The sequence below is a fragment of the Heloderma suspectum genome, chromosome Z, assembly GCF_057233095.1.
Source record: "Heloderma suspectum isolate Gila_16-S chromosome Z, 16-S_ref, whole genome shotgun sequence".
In the NCBI taxonomy this organism is placed as follows: Eukaryota; Metazoa; Chordata; class Lepidosauria; order Squamata; family Helodermatidae; genus Heloderma; species Heloderma suspectum.
The window spans coordinates 1,577,273-1,591,520 of record NC_139476.1 but is presented as its reverse complement, the minus strand read 5'-3'; the positions used below and the strand labels follow the sequence as shown (position 1 = coordinate 1,591,520).

General features: G+C 50.4%; 1 protein-coding gene across 2 annotated transcripts in view; it reads right to left on the bottom strand.

Moving 5' to 3' along the window:
* Positions 1 to 197: 197 nt before the first annotated feature.
* LOC146333458 (occludin-like) overlaps positions 198 to 14,248 on the bottom strand; it is a 28,528-nt gene continuing 14,477 nt past the window's right edge. For both annotated transcript variants that reach the window (XM_084825960.1, XM_084825959.1), the window contains exons 3-8: positions 12,131 to 12,289; positions 7,613 to 7,764; positions 5,354 to 5,566; positions 3,907 to 4,078; positions 3,755 to 3,796; positions 198 to 3,113 (exon numbers count right to left, since the gene is read on the bottom strand). In XM_084825960.1, coding sequence (XP_084682086.1) covers positions 3,012 to 3,113; positions 3,755 to 3,796; positions 3,907 to 4,078; positions 5,354 to 5,566; positions 7,613 to 7,764; positions 12,131 to 12,289 — 840 coding nt within the window. In that variant the 3' untranslated portion in view covers positions 198 to 3,011. The remainder of the gene's footprint in view (positions 3,114 to 3,754; positions 3,797 to 3,906; positions 4,079 to 5,353; positions 5,567 to 7,612; positions 7,765 to 12,130; positions 12,290 to 14,248) is intronic.

Below are 14,248 nucleotides of genomic sequence, written 5' to 3'. Positions count from 1 at the left end.
TTCCCGTGGGCAGCTGGTTGGCCACTGTGAACATGATGCTGGACTAGATGTGTGAACCGCCCAGAGAGCTTCGGCTATTGGGCGGTATAGAAATGAAATAAATAAAATAATAAATAAAATAAATAAATAGATGGACCCTGCGTCTGATCCAGCAGGGTTCTTCTGATGTTCTGAAGATTGACACAGGCAAACTTTTTAAGATATATATTCTGATTTATTCAGAATATGGAGAGGGGGCAGAGATGGCAACAGGAAACGACTTTGATGTTAGAATGAACAGAGAGAAAAAAGAGTGCTTAAAAAAGATGCTAGCATTTGTTGAAACTTAGGGGTCCAGCTGGCCACGCTGCTCTCTGGGGGAATCTCTGCTTTGGTCGGGGTGCTGTTTTCCTTCTGTTGTGGCCATTTCATTCAGCATGTTGGAGCAAAAGTAGCAAGACACTTAGCGGGGTGTAGGATTACATTTCAGAGAAGTTCTTGGGGGCCACATTCCAGTGGTGGGCAGGGCCAAAAGCAAAGGAGGCCCCAAATACCCAAAATGGCAGCCTGTTGTCCCTGAAAGCTGTTCCTCCCAGCAGGTAAGCCTTCAGAGAGGCGTTTCAGCTTTTTAGAATGTGGCAAAAACGGCACACAAAACCATCAAATGATCGGTAGCGGGGGGAAGAAAGCCTTGTGTGTGTGTGATCTGCTAACTCCAAATGCCACTCCATGCCTCCCATCCATTTGGCCGTTGGCAAGGCTAGCTGCGGATGCTTGGAGTGGTGGTGCAACACACCGGGAGGGGAGGTTGAGAAAAGCTATTGTACATCTTTAAAGTGACATGTGACCAACATACGCTCTGCTTGAAAACGTGCAATATTGGCGTTATTTACAAAGAAATCGTAGGTGTATGGTCTCCTGTCCAGAGGATGCTACACTCAGTAGCGGCTCCCCTGGGAAAGATAGAATCCCACCCTCACTGATATTCCTTTATTGTTCCCCCGATTCACTCTGCTCTGAGAATTCCAGTTCTGCTCTATTCCAGGATAATTAGGATAAATTCCTTTCATATGTTCATTTTCCTCTCCCCGTGTCCCACATCACCTATTGTTGTTGTTGTTGTTGTTCAGTCGTTCAGTCGTGTCCGACTCTTCGTGACCCCATGGACCATAGCACGCCAGGCCTTCCTGTCCTGCGCTCTCTCCCGGAGCGTGCTCAAGTTCATATTCATTGCATCCGTGATGCTATCTAGCCATCTCATCCTCTGCCGTCCCCTTCTCCTTTTTCACATCACCTATACACGCTGACAAAAATAATGCAAAAGCACAAACCCCTATGCGGTCACATAGAGTCACAGAGTTGAAAGGAGCCAAGACAGCTTGGGACAGGCTCTGCGTTGCATCGAGATTCATCCGATGTGGTGCTTTTCTGATGCACTCACGCACATGGGTTAAAAACAACATGTGAAAGGATTTTTGGCACTGCGATGTGTATAGCCGTGCCAAGGGTTTCTTTTGCCATGGTGTTATCATTAGTACTAAACGACACACGCACATGATCATAAGGCGACAGTGCCATTTTCAACACATCAAGCGTGCTTTTTGTTTGGGTAGTGTTTTTATCAATGTACAGCCATAATAATAAGGAGGGGAAGACATGAAAGAAACAGAAAAGAGGGGCAAATCGCCCTCGTGCTTTGTACCTGGAAATCCAAATAAAAACAAAGCAATTACAGAGGATTCCTTTATACACCGGTTTGGAAGCCCAAAAAGACAGTGAGAAATTTTGATGTGGATTTCAGAAGTGTCCGTAACAGCATGAGATCAAACCAAAAAGCTGATGTAGTCCAGCAACAGCGGCGAACCAGATGCCTCTGGAAAACTCACATGCAGGACAAGAGTTCAATAGCACCCCCTCACTCATGTTCCCCAGTATACTGCCTCTGTTCCTGGGAGTAATACATAGCCATCATGACTGACTAACCACCATTGATAGCGTTACCCTCCATCCTTTATGTCAGGGGCACAGAACCTCTCTCAGCCCGAGGCCTGATTCAATTTCGGAGGTCTTGGGGGCCGCATTGCAGTGGTGGGCAGGGCCAAAGCCAAAAGTGTTGGGACCAAAAATACCAGCAGGTTTTAGCTTCAAGCTCTAAACCTGTAACGAAGGCTTAGGAGAGGCACTTCAACCTCTTAGAATGGGGCAAAAACTACACAAAAGCCAGGAAAGCACCAAAAGACTGGGGGAAAGGGGGGCCAAGGGAAGGGGCTTGCTGGGGCATCCCAGAGACATGGCTTGCTGGGGCATCCCAGAGAGCCAAATTGGGAGTCCCAGATGCTGGATATAGGCCCCCAGGTCTGAGTTTCCGCACCTCTGCTATGTGCCCTTGTAACGTCTCACCACTTCCTGGAGCAGCAGGAAACCCATCACCATCTAATATCCTGCCATTTCTTGGAGCTGCACCAACTACGGTTTTCCGAGACAAGAATCACATTGCAATAACAGCTTCTAGCTAGACGAGCGTAGAAGACCACACCACTAGAATTTAAAAAAAGAACTATACACAATGCTGATCAGAGGCTTATCCCCACGATAGCTCAAATTACTCACAGAGCGAGGGTATCTTTTTGGCACCAAAAGTAAGGAATAGAGAGCGTTTTCTTTTTAAAACAGAACCAAACTGAAAAGTTTGATTTGCGACAGAGCCCAGCGGGTTTGTGGACTGGCCCTTGGTGGAAATGAGAACAGTTGCGGGTTTTTTGCTGGGCTCCTTTCTCCACGTCTTCTGTACAACCAGAGTCCTAATGCCCAAGAATCTGTCTGGAGTCATTTCATGGTCTGCAGAACTGGCACGCTGGTGGATAAAAACATTTGCCCCCTCGATGAACATATGCACTGAAAGACAGCGGGCCTTTGTGTATTTTGGCCCATTTTGGCCCACGTCCTTTGCACGGCGGGGACGAGAAGAGAAGCGTTGGAACCTCAGCCCCTGCAGCAGCCTTTCAGGCGGGGGCCAAGTAATCTCGCCCCGTTTAGCCTCTGTGCTTGTCATATTCGCTCACCATCCGCTTGATGTGGAACAGCTTGTTTCTTAGTGATTTGGTTTCCATCTTCTTGCTCTGGTAGTCGGGAGTCTGCCACATTTGAAAAGGGAAGAGAAATGTGTTAGGAAACGGATGTCCTCTTGGCTTCCGTTTACGCATGCCAGTGGTTGTGGAAGGGCTGCAGTTCAGTGCTAGAACCCTGCTATGCCTGCAGAAGTCCTGGGTCATCACCCAGTTGGGGTGGGAAAACCCCACCTCAGAATCCCTGGAGAGCTGTTGCTGCCAGTCAGTGCTGACAATACTGAACTAGATGGACCGATGGCCCTGACTTGGTAGAATGCCTCTTCTTTACGTTCCTGTTTAAATCAGCCCTTTATAAAGAACCATGAGAACTAGAACCTTGCACTACCCAGATGAGCTTAGGGGCAGGGCCCCTGCTTTACATGCAGAAGGTCTCAGGTTCAGTACTTGGCATCTCCTAGTAGGACTGAGAAAGTTCTCAGGAACTCTGGAGAAAGATGGACAGTTGGATTACAACTCCCATCATCCTTGGGTAGCATGTGGCCCGGGAATGCTGGCTACACTGGCTGGAAATGTTTAGACTACACAGATGACCTCTGATGTTGGACTACAACTCCTGGCATCTGAGGCCCATGTTGGCTGGGGCTCATGAGAGCTGGAACCCAAGCACGTTTGGAGGGCCCCCTGGTCTACAGAAAAAGGGTACTCACTCGCTTCAGATCTTTCAGCCGGTTGTATTCTTCAGCCACACCCTGCAGGAGAAAATGGTCAGAGTTGGAAACGGAACAGGACAACAACGAGAGGTGAAACGGAGCCGCCGTGTTCAGGAGCCGCATCTCTCTCTGTGGCTCTGGGGGCCTACCTGGTATTGCAAGCTGCCTTCCGGCAAATGGTCCAGCTGTTTGCTGAGCTGGTTGATCTGGTCGTTGATGGCATCCATTTCGGCGCACAGCTGCTTGTAGTGTTTGAGGTCAGTATCAAACTCTTGCTTGTACTTCTGGCGGACTCCGTCCGACGTGATGGGCGGGTACAGGCTTTAGGGCAGACGGTACGAAAACCCGGGTGAGGAGGTGGTGAGAAAGCCAGTTTTTAAAACACACACACACCGGATTTCAAACATTGCTTCTGGACCTTTTAAAATGCCCCCTTTCCCCAACCAGCAATTGCTCCGTGGTTTCCAAGCTTTTGCAAGGTCTTTCCCCCCATTCTAAAAGGCTGAAATGCTTCCCCTACGGCTGAGTAAGCGAAAGCGTCAAGCTGAAATATGACAACCATCTCCAAAACTGAATCTGGCCCTTGGGCCGAATGAGCTCGAACGCCCCTCTTTTAAAAGGCTGGCTTCGAAATGCTGAAAAGTTGTCTTGCCCAAATGCAAAGCGAATTGAAAACTCTTTCACCAGATTCACTTTCAGGTGTGTGTTAGCTTTGGAAAAATGTAAGCCTTCAGGAAGAAGAGTTTTGTGTAATGCAAAAGTCTTCATCCCACAGAAGACGGAGGGCTTGGGTTATGGTCTGGAAGGCAGATGACGCAGCAACCTTGCTGGAAACCGCTGAATGTCAGTTTGCATTCCATCATGGAAGAGAGATGGGATGGAAATGTAATAAAATACGTAAAAAGACACCGCCTGAACACTTTGATTTGTGATATAGGTTTGGTTCTTATCATTCATTTGGGGATACCTAATCTCTTTTTTCTCATGTCACCCATCTGTCAAAGCAGAGGACAAAATTCCCAAACCAATCCAAACAAGAAAATACATTAACAGTGCAATCCTACGTTGGTCTACTCAGACGTATGCCCCAGTGAGTTCCAAAGGGCTTCCTCCCAGCTAAGTGGGTATAGGATAGGTTGCAATCCTGTACATGCTCACCTGGAAGTAAGTGCCGTGGAACTCAATGGGGCTGGCTACTGACTCTAAGCAGACAGGGATTTGGTTGCCTATATGAAATGGACTTTGGGTTGATTTCTTTGGCAAAAAGGGATGTGGAAGGGATGAAAAGGAATGTGGAACGTTGAAAAGGGATGTGGAACATTGTTTTCCCATGAGAGGCAACCCTCCTTCACTTTGAGTTCCCACTTCAATCCTAGGCATGTTTAAACAGAAAGAAAGCCTACATCTCCCAGCTTGCCCCAGCCAATTGTAGTATGGCATGCTGGGAGTTGTAGGACTTTTTTCTGTCTAAGCATGCCTAGAATTGCACCCTAAGTCTCCCTATTTCTGCCCTCCATCCACCGCCCACTTCCTGTCCAACATGGCAGCACTTTCTCCCCTCCTGAACCACCCGTGACTGATCCCACAATGCCTCACCTGCTCCATTCATCCTGGTCCCGCTCGTCACTGGACTCCACTGCAGTGGTGTAGTCGGTCTCGTACTGGGATTCCTCCAGCTCGGGGTTCCTCCTCCGTCTCCGTCCCCGGCGGGCGGAGGGCTTGCCGGAGCTCTCCTTGGCTTTCTCTTCCAACGTGCTGGAACTAAACGTCCGGGCGGCCTTGCCGTCAGGGGATGTGTGCAAAGGCAGGCTAGAGAAGGGGGCAAAACGTTGGATGTGATTTGGGCTGCGGCTGCAGTTCGCAGAAAGCCAGCAACCGGTAGAGACCGGTGCAGCTAGATAGTTCGAGAGGCCTGGATGGTTCAGTGGAAAATCCAAACGGAGAGGCAGTCTATCCCGAATAGGTGACAAGACACGAGAGAGGGCTGTTTGTCTTCCTGTCTGACTTCCCACAGGGGCACCTGGCTGTCCTGTGTCAGAAACAGAGTGCTGGGCCAGATGAGCTCTTGGGTCTGATGCCACAGAGCTCTTACATAACGACATCAGGAGAGCCCTGCTGGATCAGACCAAGGTCCATCTCGTCCAGCGTTCTGTTCACACAGGGGCCAACCAGGTACACAAGCATGAGTGCAACAGCACCCTCCCGCCCACGTTCCCCAGCAACTGCTGCACATCGTCATACCGCCTCTGATCCTGGAGGTAGCATAGAGCCGGGAGGTCCGGTAGCCGTTGCTCACCTTCTCCTCCCCGAATGTGCCCGATCCCCTTTTAAAGCCGTCCAAATTGGTGGCTGTCCCTACATTTGGCGGTAGGCAATTCCATCTTCTTACATCCTTGTCGCAAGGGGGCCGGCCAAATTCACGGAGGGGGAGAGGTCTGTCGGGGACCGTGACCCGCGAGAGCTAGATCCAACTTCTGTCTCAGAAGCAGCCTGCCTCCGAAGCGTCTTTTTAACTTGGCTTTTTAAAAAGGTTGTTAGGGTTTTTAATGTTGTTGGTTTTCTTCCCCTGTTTTCCTGTTTTTATCTGATCACGGTCTCTATGTTTTAGATCTTTTGCAAACCCCCTTGGCTGGGTTTAGAAAGGCGGTGCAGAAAAGCTACCAGCAAGCAAGCAAGCAAGCGAACTAACAAACATGACCAGCTTCTAGGGACAGCAACGGGAGACAATTACCCTCATACCGTGCTCGTGGGCTTCCCTTCGGGTCCTCTGGCCAGCCACCAATACTGGATGACAAGGGGCCCTTAGTCTGATCCCATGTCTATTAGCCTTTAGAGTTAGATAGAACCTCCATCCTCAGCGCATTCTACCTCTTGAGTACCGGGTGCTGGAGACAAGAGCTGCCCCCCTGTGGGGGCCCTTTGGAAGGATTTGGCTGTCTCCTGCTGGAAACAGGATGTTAGACTAGCAGGGCCTGTTTTGATCTGACTCAGCAGAGCTCTTCTAAAAGGCAAGTCCAATACCATCCCCTTGCTCGTGTCCCCCAGTGTACTGCCTCTGATACAGCCATCAGGACTAGTAGCCACTGAAAGCTTTATCCTCGTCTAATCCCCTTTTCAAGCCGTCCACATTGGTGGCCATTGCAGGAGCAAGTTCCAGAGCTGCACTACATTCTGTCCTGAGAGGCAGAAACCGCTGGAAGTTTCCAACGCCTCTTGAAAACCTACCTGGTTTTCCCTGTCTTGCAACGGATTGTGTCCCTGTGTTGTTATCATTCTTGCCGTAAAGTTTTTAGCAAAGGCAAAACTAATTGTTCGTTGTCATTATGTGAATAGTTTTATACTTTATGTATTGTATTTTGATGATTTTTTAAATTTTTGGGAACCGCCCAGAGTGTTTCAGCTGTGGGGTGGTATAGAAATATCATAAATGAAATGAAATGAAAACTAGTCCAGCATTTTGTTCCCACAGTGGCCACCCAGATGCCCCAATGGAATGCTCACAAGCAGGGCATGAGTGCAACAGCATGCGCCCCCCCCCGCACATATTCCCCAGTATTCTGCCTCTGATAACAGAGGTAATATATAGCCATCAGGACGAGTAGCCATCGATAGCCTTATCCGCCATGAATTTGTCTAATCTGATTTCAAAGCCATCTAATCTCTACATCTTGCGGCAGTGAGTTCCATAGTATGTGTTGCACAAAGGAAGACTTCTTTTTGTCCTGCTGCCATTCAGCTTCACTGGATGTCCCAGGGTCATGAAAGTATTATGAAAGGGAGAGAAAAACGACTCACTTTTCCCCGCACTGTGTGAGTCAAGCTATGCGTGCAGACCGCGATATCTTCCCTGCTCACCTGCTCTCGTTTTCTGTAGTGTAGTAGCCATTTGGGGGGGCTCTGTAGTTGTAGGGGCTGGCTGGGGCGTTGACGGGACTCATGGGCTTTTCCGAGTAAGCCAAGGTGGCCGTCTCATCATGCGTGCTAGCCCTGTCAGCAACGTTCTTCACCTGAAAAGGAGCAGAAGGCATTCACGTCAAGACCGCTGATGTGATCTGTGCCCCTATGGAACTGCAAGATGAAGGTCTTTATTAAAGCTGCTATAGAAAGGACTCCATCTAATACCCAAGAATGTTGGCATGGGACTAGGGAGAGCTGGGTTCAAATCTCCACTTGGCCAGGAGGGTGAGCTTGGCTCAGTTGCTACATCTCAGCTGAAGCTACCTCGCAGGATTGTTGTTGTGAGGATAAAATGGAGAGGAGAAGGATTATGTACGCCGCCTTGAGCACCTGGGGGAAGGTGGGATATAAATGAAATAAATCAAATATTTACTTGATTTACAAATATAAATTTATGGGAGTAGAGGAATGGAACACTCTGACTGTCACAGAGAGGAAGGCCTGGACCTCTTCTCAGTCATCCCAGAATGCAGGACACGGAATCGTGGGCTCGAGTTCCAGGAAGCCACATTCCGGCTGAACATCAGGAGAAACTTCCTGAGTGATAGAGCAGTACAATGGGACCCATGACCTGGGGAGGTGGGGGGCTCCCCCACCCTGGAGGCATTCAAGACGAGGCTGGACAGATGCTCTGACTTGGATTTCTGTATTGAGCAGGGGGTTGGACTGGATGGCCTCGCGGGCCCCTTCCCACCCTGATATTCTATGCTTCTATGATTGGAGGGTGTACCTGGCTGGGACCCTGAACTGAAGCACTCTGACTGCAACGTTTTTGTGGCAGCCTCCGCTTGGTTGCTAAAATTAATAAAATGCAAGATACATGTTCACCGGGATGCTGAACTGTGCTTCTTTTGCACGCTCCGGCGGCTTTTCTCCGCTCATGTATTTATTATCGTTTCCAGCATTCCCCCCCGCCCCGCTCTTCAGCCCCCAAAGACTCCCACAGCGGCTCACAAAGCTTAATCACGGAGCAGCGCCTGTCCTGGGCTGATCGTCTAAAAGACGCAGCACAAGAGGAAAGGGGAGGAGGAGGGAGGAGGGAAGCAGCACCAGCAGAACTCCAGCACCGGTTCTGAGTTTCAAAGTCCTTCTAGGTGTTCCTGCTTGCAGGGAAGGGCGACACAAGCCCCCTGCAGCTGCTCCCTCTATGGCTGATCTTTGGGTGAGGTTGGTCTTCCCCTTACCATGCCTCTGCCTCCCAAAGGTCTAGTTGCTTTAGGAGGCGTTCAAAGGACGTTGGAAATGTCTAAGGAGGCAGGAGGCGTGGCTCAATCGATGCCCTCTTGTGCCTGCTGGGTCATGGATGTGCCAGGACGGCCCTTCGCTCTCTCTTCCAAACCATCACCTTGCAGCTACATGCGCTCGGTGCTGTCCCTGTCTCCCACCTGCGTGCACATCTGATCTCTGGATGTGCTCACACCAGTGGCATTTCCGTGCCTGAGAAGAGCGGCAGAAGCACTTTTATACACCCAGCCCTGGAGCTCCAGATGCCCCTGGCTTGTGCAGGCATTTCGGGGAGGCTGTTTGTTTAGGCTGGGACTTCAGAGCGTGTGTGGCGGGGAGGGGGAAACATGTCTGTTTCTTCCTCTTCTTCCTCCTTTCCTTCCGGGCTCTTTGTGGAAAGAGGCCTGCCTGGGGCCAGTGGCGTCGAAGACTTTCAGATCTCGAGCCAACCTACGATGCGACTAAAGAGGCCAAGTTCAGAAGCGCACCAGGGGGGTGTTGGATTGTGTGGAAGCAATTGTTGGATTGTGTGGAACATAAGGAGAGCCGTGCTGGATCAGACCAAGGGTCCATCTAGCCCAGCATCCCCGCAGTGGCCAACCAGCTGCCCACGGGAAGCCTACAAGAAGGACAGGGGTGCAACAGCAGCCTCTCCCTGGCGTTCCCTGTATACTGCCTCTGAAACAGAGGGTAATATATAGCCGTTGCTGCTAGCCGCCATTTCATAGAATCAGAGAATAGTAGGGTTGGATGGGGCCTATAAGGCCATCGAGTCCAAGCCCCTGCTCAGTGCAGGAATCCAAGTCAGAGCATTTATAGCCTTCTCCTCCATGAATGGGTCTGGGAGCTTTTAAAGCCATCGAAGCTGGTGGCCGTCGCCGCATCTTTTGGCAGTGAGTTCCACGGGCCAACTATTTTTTCAAGGTACATATTTGCATCACAAGGCTGGCCAGTGCCAGAGCACTGCTCAGAGCGGCTCACGACAATTTGAAGCCCTTCATTCTGTTAAAATAATAGCGATGACAACGGCGGCAAGGAGGCCGACGCCACGGAATCTGTGGCGCAGATAAAGCCGCCACTGTGCTTCACTGCGACGGCTTCCCTCAGAGACTGCTGCCTGCGACTGCCCGTCCTTGAGTTCTGCAGCTGTGCTCCTTGGACCCCTGTGCGCTGTGCGGGCACGGCTCCCGGCTCGCTCCTTATCTCTGCTCCTGTTTTCAAAACAAGGCACAGGATGTCCCCCTGCGGTCCTTATCTCGTCAGGGTTCTCGTGGCGTCCTTGAACCACGACGAGGCCAAGCGCACCCCGAGGTGCATCTACAGGCAGAACGAGCCAGAAAGAACTTAAGAAGAAAGGGTTTTTCCCACCAGGAACATTACAAAGGTGCCGCAAGGCTCAGACGGCTGGGTGGTGGTCTGGGGGCCCACCTCACTCTCAGAAGGAGGAAGACCTCCTATGGAAGTGCCTTGGCACGCAAAACAGGATGTGGATCTTATCTCTCGCCACACAAAGACTTCTCCGGGAGCTCCTGCCAACGGAAGCGAGGCGGGCGGCTTCCAAGAAGAGGGCCCTTGCTGCTGTGGCCCCCCCACTGTGGAATGAGCTTCCCAGGAAGGCTTGTCTGGTGCCCACATTGTACTCTTTCTGGCACCAGGTGATCCTGGCACCTTCTTATTTCCCCAGGCATTTTAGGGTGCAACCCTATGCATGTTCAGAATGGGGAATGTCCTCAAACTCCTCGCGTTCCCCAACTCCACTGTCTGTCTTCTGTGCACCCCCTAAGCACGGGCAGTTTGCTCGGCATGGAATCAAAGTCCGCTCTTATTTCTGGGTTCCTCGGGAAGTCTCTCCTCCTGGCAACGTGACTCTACGCCCAGAGCACTGTGCCGTATCTTTTGGGGGCTTGCCTTGGTGGTTAATCATTGCTGTGACCGAAACCGGAGCATATCATAAGCAAATAGCAGGGAGAGAAACCGCCTCTCTTTCACACACACACACACACCCCTCCCCGATGTAGATTGCAGGCCAAGAACCCATCAGATCCTGCCTCTGGGAAACAATTCCATATATTTATTTCCTCCCCTTCAAGCCCGCAGTTCCCGAGAGCAAAGATTGCCTCGGTGACTGATTTAGAAGGACGAGAAAGGGGCCCCAGATGAGCCTTTCTCCAGTGCTGGATGCCCCAAACCATTTCCAAAACTGGTGTTGGGGACCCTTGTTACGGGGGGCCTCTTTTGCTTTGTCAAGGGGAACAGATTGCCTCTGAAGACATGCAGAGTGCAGGCTCTGCCTCAGCGATGGTCGCTTTAAGCAGTTTACATCAGGGGTGCAGAACCTGTTTCAGCCTGAAGGCCAAATTCATTTCTGGAGAAGCTCTCGGGGGCTGCATTCCGGGGGTGGCGGGGCTCAAAGGCAAAAAGGGTGAGGCCATAATACCAAAAATACCAGCCTATTTTAGAGTAAAGCTTTACAGGTGCCGGACCGTGCCGACCATTGACACCAGCAGTCGCCTACCTCCCGCCTGAGTGTACACGCATGGAGAAAAGGAAAAACTCGGTGTACAAAGCAGTCCTGCATCTGCTGCAAAATCAAGTCTAGCTTGGCTGTGGCCCAGCCACGGTTCCAAAGCTGCAAGGCATGTGGGCGGTATGTTTGGTTGGCCAAAATTGCTGAAGGACTCGGACAGAGGTACCGAATCCCAAGCCCCGGGCCAAATCCTGCTCTCCGAGGTTGCTGAGAAGGCCACACCCCCTTAGCCTGGCCCCGCCCCTCGCCCCAACCACTGATCATTTGGAGCTTTCCTGCCTTCTGTGCAACTGTTCCCCCGTTCCAAAAGGTTGACGTGCCTCTCCAAAGGTTCCACTGCTGGCAGCCAGAGCTTGAAACTCTGGCATTTGGGGCGCTGCAACTTTCGGCTTGGGGCCCCCAAGAGCTTCTCCGCAATAGAATTTGGCCCTCAGGCTGAGAGAGGGTCTGCCCCCTTGGACTAGGAGAAGGAGGGACAGGACAAAGGGGATGAGAGGACTTGGACTGGGCAGAAATGCTAGAGAGGCTCTGTCAGGGGCGTGAGGTGGATGTTATCTTCAGCCCCAATGGTTCCATCTGGTCCCAAGGCCAAGGAAGACGGCGTGGGCAAGAGGGGAGACACAAACGGTTCCCTGTGGGGTAACCCCCTCCCCACGGACACTCACCCACTCTTCCACGTTGGGCCCCTCCTGGAACGCAACCGGCCGGTCCCAGTAAATGTTGGCCTTTCCAAACCTCCAGATCTTCTGGCGCGTCTTGTGGGCAAAGAAACAAATGATGCAGAGGAGGATGACGAGGAGGAAACCACAGACGATGGCAATGGCCTGGAGGAAAGGGGGGAAATGGAGAGTATTGGTAGCGATATATCCTCCCCCCTCCAAATCTCAACCTCTGCTGCCCAATTCATTATGGGGACGTTTGCAGGCAATTGGAAGTTGAATTTATTTATCAACTAAACGTTGCATTCCTAAATGGAAATAATTCCACACACAGCCTTTAAAAAAAACCGGTGTGTGTGTGTGTGGGGGGGTTTCTTTTTACTTCTGGGAAGCAAAGCAGAACCACATATTGCTCCTTTAGAGCCCACTTCCCCGGTTCCAGTTTCCCCAAAGTTCAGGCGCATGTGCTTGGAGCTCAACTGGAATGGATTTATTCTTATTCATTTAAAATGTTTTTAAGCCAGTGTGGTGTAGTGGTGAGAGCGTTGGGCTCGCTGCTGGGAGGCCCAGGTTCTAGTCCCCACTCAGTAGTGGAAGCTCACAGGGTGACTTTGGGCCAGTCACAGACTTTCAGTCCAACCTGCCTCACAGGGTTGTTGTTATGAGGACAAAATGAAGAGGAACGGGATAATGTAAGCTGCCTGGGGTTCCTTGCAAGGGGGGAAAGGCGGGATATAAATGCAATCAGCAAAATGGGATTGCTCCCTGCCCGTAGGCTTGCAATCTAAAGAGACACGACACACAAGAATAATTCGTTCAGCAGGGCTGGTGAAATGGCCACGCTTCCCCCTCGCCTCTTTCTCAGTACAGCCTGCTGGATTTGCCAGAAATCTCCAGTCTACCCATATTGTGATAATAGATATAATGATAATTGCAAAGTCCATGCCAAATGTTCAGCTTTGGAACCGAAGCAACCATCCTCACACATCCCCTCCAAAAGTTTCAGATGTAGTTATTCGTTCAGCTGACACAATTTTGTGGGCGTTCGCAGCACGTCCCTGAAATGTTATCCAGAAGTCTCCCTGCCTCCTGTCCCCATTGCATTTTTGGCACGTTGTTTCCTTGCCTTTAGTGCTTTTTTTTTCTCCTTAGAAGAGAGGGCTGTTCTTCTGGCTTCCCATGTGCCTCTGCCAACCGGGGATTATGTAGCCGGTGTGACGATGTCACATTCAGATTTGGCTACAAGATGACATCACAAAGCTGACGCGTGAGGCATATGGGATTTCTATTTCAAGTACGGTAATTATTTCTAGATTTGCAGCTATGCATGTTAACTTTCACATGCAAACCTGTGTCTTCTTTTGTCCTCTTTTTTGGCGATACCTGAACGGCCACAGTAGGTCACGTTCTTACATCCCCAGCTGAAGCCTTCACCAACTTGCATCCCGTAGAACCCTTCAGATGACCAAAAGCAGAACTCCTCAGTTTTGTGTGTGCATGCAGAATTAGCATTAAAATATCTCCACACTATTCCTTAATTTGTATACCTCTTTCCGGTGCCGGGTGAAGGCCTTTTTATTTTCCCAGGCATTGTAGTCTTTTAGCTCTGTGTTCTAAATCTGTTACTGTAGTTTAAATCTCTGCATTGCTGCTAGGCTTTATTTTGGTTTGTGCTTCTATACTGTAGTTTTAAACTTTTACATTTTATATTGTATTTTATTATGTGCGTTGTGGTTTTAATTGTTGTGAACCGCCCAGAGAGCTTCAGCTGTTGGGCAGTATAGAAATATATAAAAAGTGCAGAAAAGGGCAACTAAAATGAGGCGGCCGCTCCCTTGTGAGGGAAGGTTACGAAAGCTGGGATTGTTTAGCATGGAAAGAAGGCGAGTGAGGGGAGACATGACAGAGGTCTACAGAATGATGCATGGTGTGGAGAATCTGGAGAGGGAGACATTTTTCTCCCTCTCTCATGATACTAGAACCCAATGGGGTCATCCCATGAAGCTGATTGGTGGGAGATTCAGGACAGATAAAAGGAACGACTTCGTCACACAGCGCAGAGTTAAACTATGGAACTCACTTCCACAAGATGTAGTGATGGCCACCAGTGTGGATGGCTTCAAA